The sequence below is a fragment of the Sparus aurata genome, chromosome 15, assembly GCF_900880675.1.
Source record: "Sparus aurata chromosome 15, fSpaAur1.1, whole genome shotgun sequence".
Taxonomy (NCBI): Eukaryota; Metazoa; Chordata; class Actinopteri; order Spariformes; family Sparidae; genus Sparus; species Sparus aurata.
Window position 1 is genome coordinate 24,735,929 of NC_044201.1, and position 23,237 is coordinate 24,759,165.

Below are 23,237 nucleotides of genomic sequence, written 5' to 3' on the forward strand. Positions count from 1 at the left end.
GTCAGAACGTACTAAATAATGCGCCGATGCAAATATCACTGTGCTGTTGCTCGCACCGGATTGGTTGGTTCTTTCGGCCCAAACTGAGCATGCGTCGGTACAAAGTAACGGTCTGAAACGTGAAGAGAATACTGATCAATCTGATGAAGGTATTTCCTACATCATCAAAGACTCTTCTCGCCACAATGATATATATAAAAAAAATGATAAAAATAGACCATTAACAATTAAACGTTTTGTTTCTTCGTCTTTTTTAATAAACCTATCAGCTTTTTCAAATTAAAAGTCATTAGGTCTACTTTTCTAAAGGCAGGTGTTTAGTCTTTATTTGTATTTGTATTTTTAAAAATAACTAAAGTAAGTGGCACTTCCTATAAACTACATTGAGCCCCATACACAATCCGTGTACCCTTCGTTCTTTGGTTTTTCCGTTTCAAAACCAAATTAAAATAACAGAAAAACAACTTTGTTCTTCTGTTATTTTTGTTTTAAAACCAGAACAGAAAAACGGAAAAACAGAATAACACAAAATCACACATGTTGTAGCTGTTATTCTGTTTTAAAACAAAAACAGAATAACGTGAAAATTAAGTTTTTTGATTTTTACTGTTTTGTTGTTGTGATATTTGGAAAATTCGGATTTAGGAGTGGTAGACGTCATGATGATGAGATCGGGGTGTTTCCCCTAACAGAAAAACAAAGTTGTTTTTCTGTTATTTTAATTTGGTTCTGAAACGGAAAAACCAAAGAACGAAGGGTACACGGATTCATACACAATGTGACTTTTTGATTCATTGTAGTTTCATTCTTTAATTCAAATGGAAACAGTGAATGCCTGAAAGCAGTAGATTAAGATGAGCCTCTCTCATAATACTGTGTGTATACATCATATTATAAGTGTTGTGAACTTTCGCTGAAGTGAAAAATAAAGGTAACGAGTCACGACTTCTCCTTCCTGCACCTGTAACCAAACTCCAATGTAAAAATCTAGCAATTTATAATTCAGACTGTTATGAGGAAAATGTCTAAGAAACTGATATACATTTTTTTTTTTTTTTCTAAATATGTACAAACAGCTCCTTAAAGTGAAACTCTCGCCAAAAAGCAACCGAGGCTTTATTTGTGGTTGAATATGAGTCAAACCTACTCATGCGATACACCCTAGTGGGAAGAAGCAAGTGTGTACCTGTACAATGAAGCACCTTTTTGTCATTGTACTGTATATTGTGCAGGATTTGTCTTGTTGCTGTTAAACACACCACTGATGCATACAGTAGAATCATACTCAAACGCAGCGATCAGCCATAACAACACGCTTCTGAGAAAATCAGAAAAAAGAAATAGAAAATAGCCTTGCAAAAAGGGCATTTATTTAGTCAGAGGGTTTTGGTGAAAAAAGGCGTAATTATTCTGAAGATCAAGCTTTTAATCCTTCTGTTATGGAGGATGAACAAGGCCTCCCTGCTGGGGGAGGTCATTTGTTTAAAAGAACTTGTTTAATGATTCAGAGACAAGGTTTTCACAGGTGTGTAGTTTATTTATTTAACACATCTAGTATTTTGCAACGATTCTATGTGGGTGAAGAAGCAGAAGATTGTTTACAGTTATAAAGGAAACATCAATATATAGTCATCTCAATACTGTCCTTTAACTGGTGTACTTGGACAATTATGTGACCAAATGAAAAATCATCAGTTTGAGAAACAGACATCTTTTAATCTCGTTTGAACGCTCATGATCCACTAGATTTGGAGATTTCTGACATTTTTTTGTATTCTACTTGAGAAAAAAAAACATCCTTTTTATACACATATTTTCAGCTTTCCATGTGGCCCTTCTGGCCTCTATCAGTTCAATCAGTAATCTGTCTTGTGGTCCGATCCAGTCATCAGTCCACTCCCACACTACAAGACGGAGCGTTTGACACTTGCCCAGACTGAGCGCTTGATTCCCTGTGCGGCTCGTACTTCGTCCCAGTGCAGACGAGTATTGGGGATGTCGTCCTCAGGCTCCCCGACAGGTTGCGCCCCGTCTTTCGGACTTGCCACCAACTTAGGCAGTGGGCCTTTCTGTGACTGAAACTCCACGACGTGGAGCTTCTTCTTTTCTGCTAGCTTCTGGTGGGTCTCCTGCAGGGGAGAGAAAAGAGGTTACTGAGGCTCATAAACCAACAGGCCGAGTTTGTTCTAGTTTTCCAAATGTTTCAGATCCAGAGACCGAGGTTTTCCCAGCAGCAGGTGAAACAAATTTCTAAACAGTCTCCTATCAAAGAGCCCTCCTACTTTGTCAGTATGGCCTCACCTGATTGGCTAATGCAGTGAAGAGGGCTTTGGTGATGTTGAGGAGATTGACAGATCCTTGTACTTTGCAGTACATGTCCTGTATGCCGATCAGCTTGCACAAAGTGATGACCGCCCTGTGGCAGTGCAGACCATAACCTGCAGACACAGACAGAGAATCAAACAAAATGAACACATTTATTATCATCATCGAGTGTCTAAAAGTGTCAGTATTTGGCGAACTGACAATGACGGTAACAAATCACTCTTTTCCCCAGAATTGCTTAAAAAGTTTGCCTACATAGTGTTGCTTTAATTGTTCACCTTAAAGTGAAACTCTCGCCAAATAGCAACTGAGGTTTTATTTGTGATTGAATATGAGTCAAACCTTCGTGTAAATGCATAAGTACAAAGAAAGGGGCACTTTTAAGATGTACCGTAGTTTCGCTTTCGGGCAAGCTAATTTCACAACATGAAACTTTGCTCGTAGTATCACCAGGGTCTCTACACATGAACACGGGCATTGAAAACATTGTTTGTGTACGTAGAGTTTACTAAAAAGAGGATTTTTGAACTACTCACTGTTGGAGCTGGGTCTACCCTAACCCAACCCTTATTTTAGTAAACTCTGCGTACACAAACAATGTTCTCAATGCTCGTGTTCATGTGTAGAGACCCTGGTGATGCTACGAGCAAAGTTTCATGTTGTGTCGAGCCTTCTTAGTGTTTTAAAAATAGCGATTTTGATGCTAGCGTCAGAGTGCCCCCGCACCCCGTTGAAAATTAGCTTGCCCGAAAACGAAACTACTGTATATCTTAAAAGTGCCTCTTTCTTTGTAATTATGCATTTACACAAAGGTTTGACTCGTATTCAATCACAAATAAAGCCTCGGTTGCTTTTTAGCGAGTTTCACTTTAATGCACACACTCGACTTTCTGTTCCTCTCTCATATAGCATCACAATCAGTGCATTCACAGAGGGGAACTTATACGAGCTCTAAAGTACAAAAAGTGGAGCAGAATACATATATCAGGAAGCTTAAATGGAAGCCGTTATCATTTCCACTAAATACTAAATGAAGAGAATCATACCTTCGTTTTGTTTCTTCATACGAAGCGTTGTCTTCTTGAACTTAGACTCAATGTCATGAAAAACTGTTGAAGAGAAAAAAAAAACAACACATCTCAATTACTCACTGGATAGAAAGGAAAGAGAGCAAACATCAAAACTAATCAATAAAACAAAATTATTCTAAAAACTCATTATTTTCACATGTCTTGCGTCATCTCCAAGTGAAGGCACTCGTGTTGTGTCATGCATATTTCCCGCTGTTCTCCCTCCGGTCTTGTGTTTCTCCACCTGCCCACCAGATGTCCTTCCACATGCCAGCTTCTCCTGCTCACTGCAGCAGCTGTGGCTCATAACTTATTTAGACACAATCCCTCAGCGGGAGCCGTGTGCTGCTGAATCACGCCTGATGAAACTGTATAACTTCATAGCCTGAAGCTAACATCTTGTGTCAAATCTCTCTCGAATCTCTTTTGGCTGCCGTCCCTGCATCCTCGAGACATCCATCTGAAATATAACACTCCTAATGAATTGCGTTTTTAACTTGGTGCTGCAACAACAGCAAGGGAAGGAGTTACGGATGGGAGGACAGATATGATGCAGTGATAGAAAGAACATTTTGTGCTGGGAGGACACACCCCGCTGTGTGAAGACATCTTAAATGCAAAACTAAATGTCACATGCGTACACCACAGAGGGAGCTGAACATTTGCTGCGGCTGCAGGAGGTCCACGTTCATTTGGAAGTGTGTGTCTTTGGTGTGACGTGTGACTCACAGATCCAAACAGCCACAAAGTCAAAGCAGACAGAAATGATAGCGAGTGTTTTCACATGTTTTAGTCACCAACTCTGAACACTGGACTAAAATATGACTTTCAAGATGTAAGAATCTCACATTTAAATGTCTAAAAATGACCAGTGTGTACTTTTATTATTCCAAGTTTTTCCAACAATATTCATACCCAGTGAAATAAGTTTACTGAAGGTAACAGTGTATTTCATTTGGCAGATAACTTTACCATACATTAGCTGTAAGATAGCAAGTAATGAAACACACTGACTTTACGTCTGTGTGTTTGCCTTCACTGAACTCACTGATTCTTTTTCTCTTAATACTCTGTAAAGTTACGTTTATTAAGTAAAGACGCTCCAGCTCCAGTTGGGAGTCAACATTACAGAACATATACACTAGAAAATGGAGGTCACCTCCACGGATCACTGCGGCAGTCAGGCTGATAAACAGGAGTGGTGATGAATCAGAGCAGGATGTTTATTCCTCCAGCAGGTCTGGCTCTGCACCGACTCTCTCCTCCAGAGTTTGCCGGGTCTGATCAGCAACTGTGTCTGACCTTCCCAACACTTGGCATAAATCGTTTATTTCCCTTTGATAACGAGACCACAAGTGGCAGTTATTGAATCAACAGGACTCAAAATTCTTAGTTTGCTTGTTCTTCAGTCCTGAAGGTCAAAAGTGGAAACTGTCCAAACAGCTCACAGCCGCATTTAAATGTATTTAAATTCAATTTGTCTTAGTGTTGTACTGAAAACTACTGGAGCAACATGAATGTCCACAAAGTAAGCCTGGTGCTCAGTGAGTGGGATTACTGGTGTCAACGCCAAGACCTGGGAGGAAAGTGGAGCTCGGACATCTGCCAGATCTGAGCAATTGTCCAATTCACAAGCCTGCGGCCTCCTGAAGGATTTCTCTGAAGAAAAACTGTTGATCATCTGGCAGATGAAATCCCAGATCTGGACTGCCACCAAAAACCTGAATGATGACACACCTGCAGGCAAACTGGCCACTGGATTCCAACTATTTCAGTTATCTTACTGACTGTCAAACAAACAGATGGGTTGGAAAAACCATTTGCGGACTTCGGTGAGGGAGTGAGCAGCAGAGGTTGCGAAGGAATGATGACAAAAATGATTTATAAGCTGTGTGACAAAGAAGTAAACAAACAACCAATCACACGGCGGTCCAGACAGGTTGCAGATGGTCACACGGTGAGAGCTGGCATGTGGGAGGGTTTTGCTATTTTTCTCTATGAATTAAATAAACCGAAGTTCGAGCTCACACGCACATACAGACAATTCTGATCTGGTCTCAGGCCAGAACAGGAAGCAAACTTTCTCCTCCGGTGGGCGCGGTGAAGGTTGATGACTCACACACATTAATCTTCCTGGCTCTGCTCTTCAACAGCATCAGCAGCAGCAGCAGCCATATGACGCTTTACAATACGAAAGTACGACTGGTGCTTCTTGACTCTGATACCTTTCTTCAAAAATCCATTTTCAACATTGTGAGTTCAAGATGAGTACAAAGAGATGATATGAGGAGACAGTTTAGGACAAAGGGGAGAAGAGAGGGACGGTGTAGGAGGAGTATAAGGAGATGGAGGGAAAGGTAGGAGGGGGGAAGTGGAAGTAATAGAGGTGTAAAGTGGGAGACGCTATTTTAGGTGCGCCTGCTTCTGGAACTTATCTCCCATTTATTTTTCTCATTTTATGTGACTCAGAATTGGAGCACTCTACAGTTTGCACCAGCATGAAACCTTTTCCGGTTGAATCATCAGAACAAACCTCAATCAACTGTGTAAGAAAATATCTTGGTCTTCGGGGGAAAATAAGAAAACAAACTGATGACATCAATCAATTAGCAATAGTATCGCCATTATAAATAAATACATTTGGCGGTGTCAATCGTGTGGTTAAAATAACGATATCGTGACAGTCCCAGTCTGCAGCAGAGCAGCAACAATTACTGGATTAGTTGTCAACAATTACATTAATCACCAACTATTTTTAGAACCAATTCATTTTTGTAATGTTTAATGAAAAGAAAAGGTCAAAAGAGCATCTTCATAAATGTGTGCATCATCTGGATTCTTTCCTCTTCTATGGTAGTAAATTATCTTCGCTATTCAAGTAAGAAAACAATAATCACCAATGAAAGTAATTGTTAATCGTACTCTGTTCTTAGTGATGTTGAGGATGTTCTTGTTAAAAAAGAAAAACTAAAGCACTAGTAGCTTTTCAAACAAGAAAAGGAAGGATGTGAATGAGCAGCCGAAGAAGGAAAAGTAAAAAGACAGAGATGCGGTGATGACAAACACAAATATAATCACTTACTGGTGTGGTCATTGTATCGTTCTATATAGTACAAGTAGTGGATGGCTCTGTTCTTGGCCTGCAGGTCACAGTAACGAGACAGAAAAACACAAACAGGAAGTTATTTCTTTTAAAATTAAATCAACATAAGTATAAATAGGTGCAAATATTTCTTAGGTAATATAATATACTGCGATTTAAAAACTGGCTAGTCTTTACTTTTCTTTCATTGAGGAAACAAATATCAGTTACTTAATCTAAACTGTAGTTCAGTTGTGTTGCATTGGTCTCTAAATGTGAGACAATGAACTGTGAGGAGGTTTAATCAGTGACAACCCAGGAGTATTAGAGGAAAGTTAATTTTGGGGTTCAGTAGAAAAATGCTGCAAAAGCAGAAAAACCTTACCTTCCTCAGAGCTGTGTTCCTGTCTGCTGCTTTACCCAACGCGAAGCCTGGTGGAGGGAGAGGAGTCGGATTTAAATCAGCTCAGAGAGTGAAGAGAGGAACACTGAGCTCTGAGTTACAGAGAGAATATACAGTTTACGGTGTCATTTATAAGAAATGTTTTCAATTAAAACCAAAATGTGAATGTTGTGTCAGTGATTATAAAACTGCATAAAGTCTTTGATGTGATGCCTTTTGAAATAAAGCTACTTGAACAGACTGTAATAAGAGGCTGAGTTGGATTTCCGCAGAGTTTCGTCAGCAGTTTCTTCTTTTTGATTTCACAGTTCGCTTCTGAAGAGTTAGAAAACTGTCAAACTGTTTCCTGAACTTCTCCAAATCTACAGAGGCTCGGGAGGTTTCTCAGTTACTTTTCTAGCTTTTGTTAAATTTTCAGAGGGTCAAACCTGCGACTCCGTTGCCGTTTCCCACGGCAACCAGACAGCTGATGGACCTCTTCCTGCCCTCCTTGGCCGTCATGTTGAAAACACTCTTCACCTACAAAACAACAACAAACACGGCTGTTATCAAGTTTCAGGTATCCTTGGTTCAATTTAAAATAGTTATTGAACAGACAAAAAAGTTTGTTTAGGTTTGTAATGTGTATGTATGTCTGTGTGTTGTCACTGTGGACCAGCACCCCGATCCAGACTGAAATGACTTTCATCGATCTCTAAACAAAGTCAAACAATCATCCATCACACACACACACAGCCCCGTCCTCCCTCATGCAACCACTCAAGCTGATCGACTATCTGCAATAAGACTTTAAAAACACCAGGGGGCAGCATAGACACACCTCAGAGAGAGAGAGAGTGAGAGATGGAGGGAAGGTAGAGGATGGAATCAGCAAAAGAGAAGAAGAGTAGAGGGTGAGGAAAGAGAGAGAAGCCACTAAACACATGAGATGATTTAGAATAGGAAGTAAAAAACATCTTGATTATGGATTAACAAAACTATAGGAACAACACACACACAGGAAGCGACAGTGTGCAGAGCTGCTGAACATCACTATGATAAATAAAACTAGCCAGTTATACTGATGAGCTAATTAAAGTGAGCTCATTAGGATAATTACAGCACTGATTAGAAGATATTTTAAGCCGTACCTTTCTTCATTTAAAGTCTTGTAAAAAAAAAAAAAAAAAAAAAACTCTGATTTTATAGTAGCTGCAACCCTCAAGACTAACATAACTACTTTACAACTACTGATGTTACAATAATAACTTATTTTCCCACTTGGGGGCAGTCTAAGCTAAAAATTGTTCAGCAAATAGGAAGTAACCAGATCTGCGACGGTATGGGAGTCACAGTCACTACATGATGCACACAATCAACAAGGACCAATAGATCAAATAACCAAACGTCACAAAACTTTCTAACTTCTGGGTTTACTTCCTGGTTATTCAGCCCACTCCCGTTTGTTCCACTCGTGTGTTCCCACTTGGCCCATTGACTTTATATTTTAGCTAACTTCCCGTCCTTTTCGCAGTTAGCAATCTCCTCCCTCCTCTCAATATCACCACGTGAATGTGCGGAAGTAATCGCCAGACATGCAGATAACAGAACAGGACTGCTTCTTTATGGAGTTTTTTATCCTGATTGGATAAACTGGACCGGGATACCAGAAAAAGGCTTTTATTCTTTCTTTTTTTTTACTGCATGAGCGCAGGGAGGAGAATTACTGGAAAAACACAACATGACAGTAATTAGCGTTGAAATATAAGGCTATTAAGACTTTGTTAAACAAAATAAAATGTCACATTAACTTTACGTTTTGCAAATCTAAAACCTCCATGACCAAAAACTTAAAAAATAAAGAGTCATAATTGATATTTTCTGCACTTTGAGGTGTCCTGTCAACAGTTTTACAGACGTCTGAGACGGACATATCACCTGCATTCCTTAAAATTAGCCGTTGGGGAACAATTTGGCTTCCCAGCAAGCTTCATCAGCAATGAATTAACAGTAAATCATGGATAAGAGAAAGGTTGTGCTGACATTGCTGCCCTGTTGTTGGGTACGTGAAACCTAGTGATGAAAAGACACCTTTGAGCTCTGACTTCTGTGTACCCAAATCAGATGCTGTTTTTCTCAACTCGCAGTAAATAAACCGTGTTATATTCATCTTTGTATGAAACTTTGTATAAAAAACTAAAGTTTTCTGAGCATAGTACTGAATATCAATATTTTTCAAGGTAGTTAGTGATTTCAAAACTGTATAGCTGATTATCTCACTTCTGCCACGAGTTCCTGCACAGGAACTTTTCTCATTCTGGTTAGAAATTTACCAGAACATCCACATTGTTATTTTTGCACGATTGTCCTGCTTAAACTTTCCTATGAACCCTGAAACTGTGACTTCCATATTGACCTCAAACACAAATAAATAAAAAAATAATGTGATATCTCTTCTTGTGTAAACAAAAAGGATCCAGGAGTGTTCTGGCGTCTCTTCCTATCTATTGCTTAGTGTTTGTTCTCTGGGTGCGCCTGTGCAGGGACCACCAGCACGGTTCACCTTGACACTTTCATCCCCCGCCAGAGAGCGTAAGTGACAGAACAAGCATTGAATTTCGGCTGAGGGAACTTCAAAGTCAAGATGCGCCTTCAGCTTCGCTCGTTATGCAACACGCATTTCAGTGGAGGATTTATAATTTGACTGGGGGGCCACAGCAGAAGGATTGAGGTCAGAGAAGCAGCAGACAACAAAACACTGAAAACACAACCCTGTAGAGAAAACACACACACACACACACAAGAGGTACAAATGGTGCCACAAGCCTCCAAATACTTGACACCTTTTGTCTTTTACCTTTCTCTACATTCACTATACATGCATACAGAGGAGTTGCTGTGGTGTAAATGCAAACCCACATGCATGCAAAGCTGAGGATAAGGTAACTATTCAAAGCTCCAGATCAGATGGGATCTCAACACTGTTTCTTCAAATGCAAATTCAACCAAGTATGAACTATCATGTTTTGATGCGACTTGTAGCTTCTTACAGCCAGACTCTACTTGAAATGTGTGTAAATATCTCCAGTGATGTTCGGCTTTTGGCTCCACATTTTAGGTGAAGATGCAGCAGTTTTTTTTGCGAGGCGCTCGCAGCGGAGCAGATGGGCTGAGTTTCATCCTCGGCCGGATGAGCGACAGCATGGCAGTGGGAGGATGCTTCTAGCTCGCTCTCACTTCTGTTTCATCTCTTATTTTCTCAGTCTGTTGCTGCGTGTCTCTCCCCCTGTATCTGTCTGAACGCTGCAGTGCAGGGGAGGAGTTCTCACCACATGGAAGCAGAAGGCGCTGCGAGTGCACAAACCTCTCCCGACGCTAAACACTCCTCTAACTTGAGATGACATCTTGACTCTTTACACCATTCATGACACTGAATAGCGCAAAGAGTTACATGGGATAAATCCTTGTAGTAATCTCTATGTGATATGATGATATAACATCAGTCTGTGTTTCCTCAGCTTGTGTAGTGAGCAGGATGCCATATTCTGGAGTTATTCTCATCCACCCTGACCTTGCTTTTTGATCACCAACTTTTAAAAACTCTTTTATTTGCCAAATGTTGCAACGAGGCGCTGATGAATTACTGTGAAGCAAACTTAGAATGTGCTCAAATGATCACTGTCTTGGCCAAATTGGCAGATCCTGACCAGAAAACTACCTCACTCATTGCATATATTGATTTAGTGTGTGATGTTGTGCCTCTGCTACTTTTCCCCAATGGCATATTTTGTGTGTATTACTTTTTTATTGATTTACAAAGGGGCTGTCTTTATTACAGCCATCACAGAGAAGCTCAACCAAAGAGAAAATAAAGGTTTATGATTTAATAGTATAATGCTGTCGTTATCATGTGGCATCTGTGTTTCAGCAGTTTTGGTCGTTGCCTGTTTGAGTTGTTTTCATCTGCAGAAATGTTTCTTCTCTCCACTACAGTGGCAGTGACAGCAGCCCCATGTGCAGGTCACAAGTTTTACCAGAGGATCTCTTTGTGCGATTTAATCCTCAGTGTTTCGTTCTGTGCATTCACGCAGAAAAAGCAAAGTCTGTATTTTACTTGATTATCCCCCAAATATAGTGTGAAGGCATCAACATGACGTCAACGTTTCAGAAGCAAAGTGTCTGTTCTTCAACAGCTGCTGTGGTCGTAGGTTACAGTTGTTTTGTCCACTTTCTGAATGTGTTACAAGCTTTAATGCACATTTGCAGCCCCTTCAGATCAAGTAACAGATGCTTTGTGGCCACATTTAATGCAACGACCTTTCGCTGCTCCTAACTTTCTCTGTCATAACTCATTTCCACCATCAATTAAGCCGATCTCACGGCACAGCTGTTAAACTACTCAACACGTTATGAACCGCAATCAAAGTTCATAATTGTTTCATTGTCTGACTACAGACAGCAGATGATAAAGAAGATATGACCCCGAATCACAGCGATGCCAATTCACACAGGACTATTATCATCACATTACCTTTGTGTTAGTGAAGTATGGTCAGTAACATACAGAGGAATTTTAAATTTACCTTCACAATTATCACATAATGACAAGAGGTTTCCAGGTAAAACTAGTCTCATGCGAATAGGGTTTATGAAACTTGCAATTTGCTGGGTCTGTTGCATTTTGTCTCAATCTGCTTTTATCTATATATCAACTTTTCTACCTCAGCCAAAAAATGTATTGTGCATCAAATGTGTGAATGGGAATGCAACTATATTTTTTACTGAACTCTTGCAATGTGGATTTGGAATCAAGTCTCTGGTGTCTTTTTCAAAGCTTTTGCAAGAAATTCATTTTTATCTGATGGCTGAAATGTGAGCTCCAGATCACTGTCAAAATAAAAGTCTGATCAGAAGTTTATGAGAAACCCTTCTGACTGCAAAACAACCTAATAAACTCCAGTAAAAATCAATATAGTTTCATTAGAAATCTGTTCAAGTTGGCTGTAAAATAGTCACAATAATGTTATTGAGGACACACACACACACACACACACACACAGATCTCTGCACTGCTGTCATCACGTATGATTCATGTTGAGAGTGAAAATAAAGTATTGTGCCAATGTGTGCCGCTTCAAAAGCCACAACAAACTGATGTCTAAAGGAAGCTTCTTTCAACGACTGAGCAGAAATATAATCATCATGTTGGCTCATGCAAATTACTAAATAATGCGCAGGTTATTGTGAGTAAACACGAGAAAATAAGACAGAATCAAACTAATGAGTTTGTCGTTCATCTTTTTTAAAAAATCTTTGTGAAAACAGTTAAACTAATTAAAATCTTCCATTTAAAATCTTCAATCTTCTGCTGTGTTTGTCTGCAATTAAGAGACAATAAAAGGTAAATGTGAGAAAACTGCCCCCGGTTTTAATTTCAACAGCTCAAAATTGACTTTCATTAAAAAACATGTAACTAAACTTAAATGCATATTATTTGCGTGCAATTTAATATCGCGCTCTGTGCATCTTCATCTACAAAATCCACCACAACAAATATGCAAGCGATGCCTTCTTGTAAAATGTGCTTTTCACTTAAGATATTAAGTTTTGTACGTGCCTCGCTGAGCCGCCCGTTCAAAACGCAACATTTAATCCAATAGAAAGTCTCGGAAAGTTGCTCTCATCCATCCTGCTGTCTGTTTACTTTCAGCAAAACTTTCAAGGTTGTTGACTTCAGGGAGAGAGAGAGAGAAGAGGATAACAGCCCCTGTTCTGACACTGACAACGCTCCATCTCTGTTAATGAAATCACTGAGTCCTGTCCAAGTGGCTGCTGTACCTGGAGAGAGGCCATGAACATCACTTTTCTCTCTGTCGCTCGAACTCTCTTCTCGCTCTTGTCTTTACTGTTACCTCAGCTCTCCGTCATCCCTCGCTCTCTTCTCAGAGAACAGATTACAGCTCCTTCCAAGACTGTGCACATTCAGCTAAATGGTTATTACGCTGGATTAATTTAAACACGATGGCGCATGCTCTACTTTTGATGTTTCTTTGCGTTTCACTCCATCGTGTCCTCACACACTTCAACTTAAACCTCCGTAAATCATTACTTTTTCACAGTTCAGGGGCAGCACAGTAAGATGAATGACAACGTCCACATATTTTTACATTGTGAAGTTGCTGTCACTACCATACCAGGAAACATTTGCTTATTTACCCATCCAGCAGACAGGCAGCAACATGAGCATTTAAAGGGATTGTGTTTTTTGTTGGTCAGCAGGATTACACAAAAACTACTGAACGGATTTCCTTAAAACTTGGACAGAGGATGCGTCTCAGCCCAGAACAGACCACATTAACTGTTGGTACGGACCCAGAGAAACGGACAGATCCAGGACATTCATTAAGATTGCAATATAGGCCGTTTTTCAACATTTTGTCACATCATCAGGCATGTTTTGGTGACTGGTATCTATAAGTGAGTATAAAAGGTCACTGTCGGGCCTTGATGGAGGTATTCCCCAGTTTGAAGTCATATTTCTGTGGTTAAACAAACTTTGTGGTGAAAAAAATAACTCAACTGGAGCAACAGACTGAAAATAGTTCTATTTGTTCATCAATCATTAACCAATTTTGAATGGAAAATTGATTGTGAATTAGATCGGACACCTAGAAATCAAAATGGATTTGAATTGTGAGAAAATATTCACACCCCAACTGAAAATCATTAATTATTGAGTTCATCCAGGAGGGCCTGAAGATTTTTTGGATTATCTAATTAATTTACCTCTCATTCATGTAAATAGTGACTTCATGACACATAACATCTTGCATCAGTGACGCTCTTCTGTTTACCCTCTTTACTTTCTTTCCTGTCCTCTCTCACCTTCCGACTTTCTTACTCACTCTCACAACTATTCTCCTCCTCTCTCACTTTCTCCTCCTCTCCTGCTGTCGGACGTGTTCACTAATGGCATGCCGACGTCATCGTCCTTGGGAGACAAGCCTTTTATTCCAGTAAGCCTTTTTCATTTCATTAGGCCTGAATTTATAGTGGTGCACACACACACACACAGAGATACACACCCAGATACACACACACACACGGAGGATGTATTTATAGAGGGAGATGGCACCATAAAAGCGTCCGCCAGTTTCCAGGGGGAAGCCTAATGTCTGTGACACCACTCTTAATTATGCAGGAAGGAGGGCTGGGGAAGACTATTAATGTGACACACACACACCACACACAAACACACACACACACAATGTAGATACTGTGTGACAGAGAGTCTATGTACTGAATGTGTATTTAACTAAATGCTCGCATGTGTGTCCCTGTACAAGTAAATGTGTATACAGTGTGTGTGTGTGTGTGTGTGACCTTGTAGCATTACCCCCATTAGTTTAGTCAGGTCCATTAGTACCAATTGAATTAAGGTAAAATATAGTAGGACAGACCAAGAATCTAAATGAACTGAGTCCGTCCATACAGCTTATCTTTTCTCTCACACACACACACACACACACACACACACACACACACACACACACACACACACACACACACACACACTTTGTTTCAAACACAGATGCAAATGTGACTTTTTAGAAATGACACTATTTGGCTGCAGGAAGCCCCCCACCCAAAAAATCCAGGTCAACTCAACATTTTAATAAGCATATTATCTCCACGCGCTGCAGCGGCAGAATGACATAAAATGTAAAGCTCAACTGCAGCTATCCATGCTCAGCAGTTTTGCCTCCAACACCATCCGTGTGTACACGCCACACTGGGTCTTCCACTATTCTGAGTTTCTTGAAAACAGTTTTTGCCCTCTGAGGCTTTCTGCATCATTATCCTGTACAGTCTGATTTAGTAAGAGCGCCGTCACTGTCACGACGGGGCACAGAGATGTTTCTGCTGCCTCCATGTGGCCAAACGCGTCAGCTGTTACAGGTTTAAAGATAACTGATTTTATTTAAACCATCTGTTCTGTTAAACTGTTCTCTCAAATTGTAAAGTAACTAATGTGACAATTTTATGAGTTTATATTTTCTCAATATTCAATGCCTTCTTTTTTTTTACTTTGAAGGCAGCTGAATTTTTGACATCATGTGATCATGTGACCATTGATGACATAAAGCCAAGTAAAGTTTACCCAAGTGCTGCTCTTAAGAACAATTTTCAGGTATTTTACTTAAGTAAACTCCACTATATGTATTTGATCAATTTAGTTACTTAGATTATCTTATTATTTATAGGCTGTTAATTGTGACGCAAAACCAATCAGATATTGCTGTGGGCGAGACATTGTGTGAGAGGATGTTGCATCAGAGCCAATGTAGCGCATCGTTAAATTAGTTTATTTGATCTTCAATCCTTTTTCCCTGACTGATGTCGGCAAGAGCTTTATTTAACAACTAGCTCCACTAGTGGCAGCTGCTGATCCGATCACTGGAAGTTAGCCTGCAATAGACGAGGTTGACAGACGGCTCATCGAACCACCTCAAGTATTTTCTGAAAGCATCTGCCCTTTTTTCCGAACAGTTTATGGGGGCGACGTGTCAGTTTACTTTTCTTTTTATATTTTAGCAGTTTCATGATGTAGCTGACTGGTAATTAGTGTAATTATTAGAACAACATCCACTTAAAACACAACGCAGTTTCTACAAGGTCAGAATAAAGTTGGCTCCCATTTACAAAACCAGCTGCTGATAATTAAAACTCCCATGTTTATGTTTGTGGTTTGTTTCAGCAGAAAAGAGAGACACTCACCTCAATGACACGGGAATTAAAGTCTTCGTAGGTTTCTGCGGGGAGAGCAAAACAAAGACAGCTTTTACACACAAACTTATCCGGGCACAGGCACACATACACACACACACACACACACACACACACACACACACACACACACTTTAAACAGATTAAACCAGGCTCCTGCTAGCGTAACAAATACCCAGAAGCCCTTGCTGCAATGTAACGAGTTGACACTTCTCATTGTCAGTGACCTCTGAAGGATGTTACTCTCCCAACAGCAGCCTGTTCACTTCTTACCAATTAACAACAAACAATGGAGCGCTGACTCAGAGGCACTGAGGAGATGCACACACACACACACACACACACACACACACGCTCACCCCTCAGCTGGGACATTAGAGCTCACCATCTGCAAGAAGCTAAACCTGATCAGAGAGAAACAACCTAGTTACAGCTCTCTGAACGTCACATTCACCAGGGCCGCTGTGTATTTGTGTGCGAGTGAGAGCGACAGACAGAGTGTGTTGTAAAAGAAAAGTGTTCGTACGTGTTGGAGAGAGCGCAAATGCATTTCACGGTGTCAGAGCTTGTTAGCACGGCGACGAGAGAGAGAGAGAGAGAGAGAGAGAGAGAGAGAGAGAGAGAGAGAGAGAGAGAGAGAGAGAGAGAGAGGTGATATCAAGAGGAAATAAGAGAAACAAAGCTGATGAAAAAGAAGCAGGAGAAAGCACCTCGTCCATCAGGAAGGTAAACGGGCTGAACTTGATTCAGACAAAATTAAAACACGTAATAATAAGGAACAGCAAGACAGCAGCTCCGTCAGTGAATCAGGTGGATTCTAACCAGCTGTGAGTTTGTAATGAAGAGTTGATTAGAGGCGCCTTTATTGGCCTCAGAGACTGAAGACTTTACATTAAAATACTGCAATCAACATTCAACCCAAAGTCCCGATATGAACCCTCCTGTTACATAAGACGGTGAACATTACAGCCTCTACTCAAATCTAGAAGATTTGACTGTTGTAGGTCTTTAATGTCCCCAAAGGCCAATTTGCAGTTTAGTTGACAGTCAATTAAAGACAAAAAGGTCAAAAGCACAAACAAAAGGCAGAAATATCAACATTTATCAGCAGGAAATGTGTAAATAATATTACCAAAAAAGGCCACGTACCATTAAGATATGACTATGGGGATGGAGAAATCAAGCAAGAGACTAAAAAAAATAAAGGAGTTGTGCAAGTGTGGTGACGTATAGAGGAGGGAGGGGATTGCTAACTGCAAAACAGATGGAGAGTTAGCGAAAATTAAAAACAATGCCTACAGCAGCACTGAGCTTTATTTGAATGGTTAGTGTGACTCACTTACTGGGTAATTAATACAGCATAATCAAATACAATTTGTAGTAAATGATAGTAATTAGTTTTTTTTAGGAATACGGTAATTTTTGTAAATAAATTATTGGATGAACTGACATTAGATTTTATGCCGTCTCCAGATGAAAAGTCAGGTGACTGTACAGAACCAGTAAAACATCCTAGAGAAGAGTACGGTTATTTAGGTTTCAAGTCGGAGAATGTGTGGGAGGAAAGAGATAAATAAAGACAGGGATGGAAAGTGTAATGGAGGAGCAAATAAAAAGTGGGTCGAGCGATGGCAGGAGAAAGAAAAAGAGGAGAGTGAGATGGAAAAATTGAGAGTTCTGGGTATAAAGACAGAAGAAGTGTGACAGAAAAGAAGAAACGCCACATAGGAAAAGGAGAGAGATGTCTTTCTAAATTAGGACGTCGTCTCACTCGACACTTTGGTCACATTCTCATCTTTATCAGTCCTAAATGGCCACCAAACTGTCTTGTGACTCCTCTTATATTTGTCCTCTTTTACTTCACCCATTTCTTCTTTTTCTATCATTTCAGTCGTCGACTTAAATGTTTCTTCACTGTGTGAGTGTTTACCTCCGTTGGGTCCAGGGTCAGGGGGGCCCAGGCTGGTGCCCCCCCACGAGTTTCCCGTCCATCCTCTTTCCCTCTTCACCCTCATCTTCTTCTTCCTCTCCCACTCATCCCTCTGATTAACTGCAAGAAGAACATGATAGTCGATGGTGCTATTAATCATTTTCAAATTAACTGTGTTAGGGAAGCTAGCAGCTTCTATCTCACACCAGCACTGCCTCTGTTTCTAAAAACCAAAAGCTCCCTGTGGAGTTTTTGACCTCTCGTAGGATGGCTATGGAGCTGTTTTTCTCAGAGTGGGACCCCATTTTGTCAGTGCACATTCCTGCCAATGGTTTCACACCATTACACTGATCCACTAGTGGTGGTAACATGCCAAGATAAGCAGCAATGTGCCAGCACAGGCTGAGAAGAAGAAGAAGGCTGTAAGCTAGTTAATATGGATGTAAACCATGCTTGATTCAGTCTTTTTTAACCCTTTACCGTGACTAAAAACTCTTCTTGTTCTATAAAACAATTCAGCTCTGCAACAATGAATGAACTATTTTGATAACTGTTTGATTGTTTTGGGCAATTAATTTGATAAAACAAAATAAGATTCCCAGATTAAAGCTCATTAAATGTGAATATTTTCTGTTTTCTTTCCACAAAACAAGACAATTGAGGATCTTGGGCTTCAGTAAACACCAATGAAAATTTTTTAACATGTCTTTGCATTCTACATAACAAATAACTAATCTATTAATCAAGAAAAAAATCAACACATTCATCATCAGTGAGAATAATCATCAGTTGCAGCAACAAGTGAATGAGACCCTGAACTCAGACAGATCTGTAGTGTTATGGCAGCAGTGAGTGCATCGGTATGCGATTTATCATCTGTGTTCTGTTTTGTGTGTCTGCGTGTTCACAAACTTGAAAATGGGTTTGTGTGTATTTAGTGCGATTTGTACTTCGTACCGAGTTCAGCCTGCACCTCCTGCTGCTCACTCTCGCTTCTTTGGCTCACGGTCCGCACATTCCCGTCCTTTATCACCTGAGTGTTAAGACCAGGCCATAGAAAGCCGCCGCGGCCTGCAAGTTAAAGACACAAAGCAAGAGAGAAAAGGAAAAAACAATCAGGAAAAAGGAGAACACAAGAGAGCAGGAGTTGCAAGAGAAGAACATTTGTACTAGAAAAATGTACTTACAGTCATTTTAATAGTTTAAAAATTGCTATCTGAGAATAACTTCTTACCTACCTGTGTTGTTTTACTGAAATGTACATAATTAGTCTGCATCGCGTGACTTAAATTAAATTATTTAAGACTTCTCCACCACCACAGACAGATGAGTACGGATCGTGAAGGAGTGATAATTTAAAGTCTTTTAGTCAAAGTGAAAGCAAAGGAGAGAAGAGACGGACTGACGCGACTGTGACACTGAGACTGAATGAAGACTGATATAGTTCCTCTTAAAGTGAAAACAGGAAAAAGAAGACAGGCAGAATGAATGAAGGCTGATTTCTCCCCACAGTAGAGCGCTGTAATAAATTAGTAACACCATCTAATGAATATTCTATGTGTGTTGTGTCCATCAGCACAGCAGCGCACAACTTAACAGGAAAAAGACACATTTTAAAACTTCTAAACATAGAAAATCACAGAAACAATCCAATTAATGTTCGGAGGGTGTGACTCAGACATCAGATCCAAGAGAGTCAAGACAAAAATCTGCAGAGACTAAAAGAAAGACAGACAGACGACGTCTCACCTTCTCCGATCCTCTGTCCTCGGTTCAGATCTTTCTTCAGTTTGCGTTTGGTTCTTTTTCCTCGGCCCTTTCTGCCGCTGGCACCCGACTCTGCCAACACACCTTTCCACAACTCCTCAGCTGTCACTGTAAAAACACACACACAGCTTTAAAGATCTGTCAGATTCTTATCTTTTCTCCATTGTATCTGTATAAGACAAGAACAAGGTAAAAGAAAAGGATTGTGAGACATCTTGTCACTAACCAAACTTCAATTCATCAGCAAATAATTCTGTCTCTGATCTCTAAATTCTACCAATAGACCCAAAAACTATGAGAAATACGAGAACTTAAATGTTCAGTTTTTAAGATTTTGCGTCAATAAATCACTGCCACTGCCTTTGATTTCATTCTAGGTTCTCCAACGTTGGATTTGACTGCTTTTCTTGGTTTAAAATTACAATATTTTTGTATTTTTGTATTTTGATTGTTAGTTGAAAGACCCTTCAAGATGTCACCTTGTTCTCTAGGATATTTGATTGTCATCTTCCATTGTTTTCTGACAGCTAAACGACCCCCTCGTTAGCTGACTAATTGTTGAAATCATTTTTAGTTGCAACCCTCAATTACTTTAATCAAATGCACCCAATGCCGGCATACAGGATCTACTCTGTTAATTACCATTCAAATTCTCCGACAGTGACTCTCAGCGACTTGTCTCAACACCACTTTCTTTCTTCCCTGACTGAAAAGTCGCAATCCTGCCAACAGAGCCGATGTAGAACTTGACGGGGCATTCTCAGTTCAACATCAATCCATTTTCTCAGCAACACTTTCACGGCAAGTAGTTTAGCTCGCACACTAATCCAAAACAATCGAAAATTCAGGAAGACTATGAATGTGATTTCTTAGAAATGATGCAGCTGAATTTAAGTGTCCCACTAAAGCCGGCTGTTCTGAGGATGTATGGACTCTGCAGGCTGTAAAGGTTGAGGATAAAGATGTCAAACAGGTGACATATGGGATCGCCAAGGGACTGTAATCAAAATACAATACAGTCTTAATGTGTGCAAAGACTCGGCCCCTAAAGTAGATATACAGTATGGACGGTCCAGTTTAGGGTCTGCAGTAGATGCACAGATGGAGACATCTAGAATAAACTGGTTAATACGACCAAAACCCTCCTGAGAGTAAATATTTAAAAGACTCTCCACGTAGAAATATGAGTTCGAATACAGAGTTGATGGAATGAGATGGGTTTCAAAGTGTGTTTGACAGTGTGTGCGTTTGTATTCCTGACATGCTGACAGACACAAAATATGTTATTGTCTGAGAAATGCTGAAGCGGTGAGTGTAAATGAAACAGACAGGATAAAAAGAGAGGAGCTAGTGAGCCGGTGAGGGAGTGAGAAAGAAACACTCATCGCAACAACAAACCTGCATCTGCTGATGGGAAAATTAATTATAAGACACACTACAGGACCAACAGAATGAGGACCCCCCTGACATTATCACCCAGATGTGACTGTTTTGGATAATCATGCTGATGCACATGAGCAGTAGAAGTGTACAGGCTGTCTCCACCCACCACTGTAGTGCTTCTAAACAAGTAAAGAGTAAAAATGGTGTATTCATAACAGCATAAGACTGACAAGATGAGAAGTCTAGCATCTCCACAGCGCTGTGTCCGGGCTGGAGAAAGGCCTAGCTGTACACATTATCGTCAAATGTTCTGGCTTGTTTGCATTCCTTTAAACCAATCAGTCACCAGAGTCGACGCTAAGGACTTCAAAAACAGTAACATGCATATAGTGGAAAGAAGACGGGAATAACGGTGGAAATAGGCGCCCAATAAACAGGCTCATACCTACAATCTGCATGCTGCTGGAGTTGCCAAGAAGTCACAGCATATATTTCTCAGTGTGCATTTGTACTATTGTGGGTGACTTCTGGCTGGAGCTGACAAACTATAATGTTATTGCTGTGAATACTTACACTTGTTGAAGAAGCTGCCGTGTCTTGTCTGCTGCCATGCTGTTGCAGGGACCACGGGGAGTGCAGGGTTTCTTTGGAGGGAAACAGTTGAGGCTCGACTCGCCAACTTGGACACCTGAACTGCTCCGCTTATGGTACGGAGTGGTGCCACACCTGAAAGAGAGAGACATCCACACAGGATCGCTTAAAAAACATCAACTTAACAGTAAACATCGTGATAAATGTCACATCAAGCATCATGTTGATATCTACTTTTCGTTTTAAAAGAATACATAAGTTAAGCATCAGAATTTAGTAGAATAAAACAGAATAGACAGTAAAGCCTGGTGACATTTGAGAAATCACTGTGATGAAGTGTGGTTGTAAGTACTGCCGAATTAAAGCTTGCACTACATGATTGCGTAGCTGCTCTTCCGTTATGTTCTCAGAGGCGTCTACGTTTCTTTAAAAACACGGAAACATTAAATTGAAACATTTTTGAATAGAGTTTGGTTTTGGATACCAAATTCATTTCAAGGCTACATGGGGATCATTTCTATTTACCATAAATAACACTAGAGTGTTAATCATCAGTACTAACATCTCCATACTTTATTACTATCACAAGTATTAGTTACAATGACAGTTAAACAATATAGAATACCGATTATAGAGCACTGACACCTGAGAGAAACATCTCATGTAAAACAGACACGGCGCGAGGCAGCGAGCACAATTAATTTCTATCTAAACGTCAATCTAACGTCCGAATGTTATTTTTCACTGCATGCTGTATTTATACAACACAAACTGTAGCATTTAAACTCTGACTGCACTGAAAAGATAGTTATTTCTCAGGCTTCCCCGGTAATGACAGCTCTGCAGCAGCGACACGTTTCTCCCGGGTCCGTTAACACAACTGACCACAAACAAAACAGTCACACGTAAACATAAACACAGTAAACAAACACCGATATATACACAGAGCTGTGCTGAAGAAGCTTTAGAGGACAAGAAAGATAAATAATTCACCTCCGAGTGTGATGCGGAGGGCACAGCACACCCGAATGGACGCCGCCATATTGGGATTCTGAGGGGTCCTTCAGAGGACAACATGGCGTCTTGGATATGCCTGTTTAAAAATACGAAAACATAAATTACAGTATGTCGGTTTAATTTTTGCTTTTGTTGTTTGTTAAAAAAGAGTGTATTCACATTTTCATGGTGCGGAGTATTATTTATCCATTGAATCTATTTTTTTTATTTTTTGTGTTTGTCCAGCTTATTCTTGAATGGCTAGTAAGGCTTTATCTCAATACTACTATCATACTGATGACTTTGATTATTAATCAAATAAAACACTTTAATAAAAAAGGGTGCTTAAAAAAAGTCAGTAAACAAAATAGTGACATTCAGTGTTCATCGACACATAAAAACAGAATTAATATCCATTTGTTTTTTATTTAACCTTGACAAACCACATGTAACACCATGGTGTTGAGATGCAGTACAAAACAGTTAATAGCAAAAACAATGTATCATAGCTAAAAGTTAATATACGGGGGGGACATGCCATGGAGAAAGTCCACATAAGGAAAATATAAACAATGAAGTATAACAAAAGATATGTAGCTAGAATCAAATAGTGAAAACTCAACAGAGAAAATATCCTTCATCTGAGTCATGGACTTCTTCCTCGGCGCACTTTCTCATCCTCCTCCATCTTCATTAATTTTCTCCTTATTCTCATTTCCTGTTAAACAACACAGAAAATCACCTCCTGTTCCTCATTAAAACACTGATGCTGTTACTGCTGGCGCGGTTTCACGTGGAACAGTCACACACACACACACACACACACACACACACACACACCTTTACCTCTGTAATGTTTTTCTGTTCTGTCTACATTTTATATTGATTCTGTTGGTTGTATTTGATTATGTTAATGTTTCTATA

At 40.0% G+C, this 23,237-nt stretch overlaps 1 protein-coding gene across 1 annotated transcript; it reads right to left on the reverse strand.

Moving 5' to 3' along the window:
- Positions 1-1,511: 1,511 nt before the first annotated feature.
- On the reverse strand, positions 1,512-22,410 carry mrps5 (mitochondrial ribosomal protein S5). The gene is made up of 12 exons (XM_030441675.1): positions 22,311-22,410; positions 21,300-21,452; positions 19,326-19,451; positions 18,534-18,647; positions 17,577-17,696; positions 15,638-15,672; positions 7,309-7,399; positions 6,863-6,909; positions 6,478-6,535; positions 3,372-3,434; positions 2,302-2,438; positions 1,512-2,129 (listed from the first exon to the last, which is right to left on the reverse strand). The coding sequence occupies exons 1-12, from the start codon at positions 22,357-22,359 to the stop codon at positions 1,905-1,907; spliced, it is 1,218 nt and encodes a 405-aa protein (XP_030297535.1). The 5' UTR covers positions 22,360-22,410; the 3' UTR covers positions 1,512-1,904.
- Between the last annotated feature and the right edge of the window lie 827 nt (positions 22,411-23,237).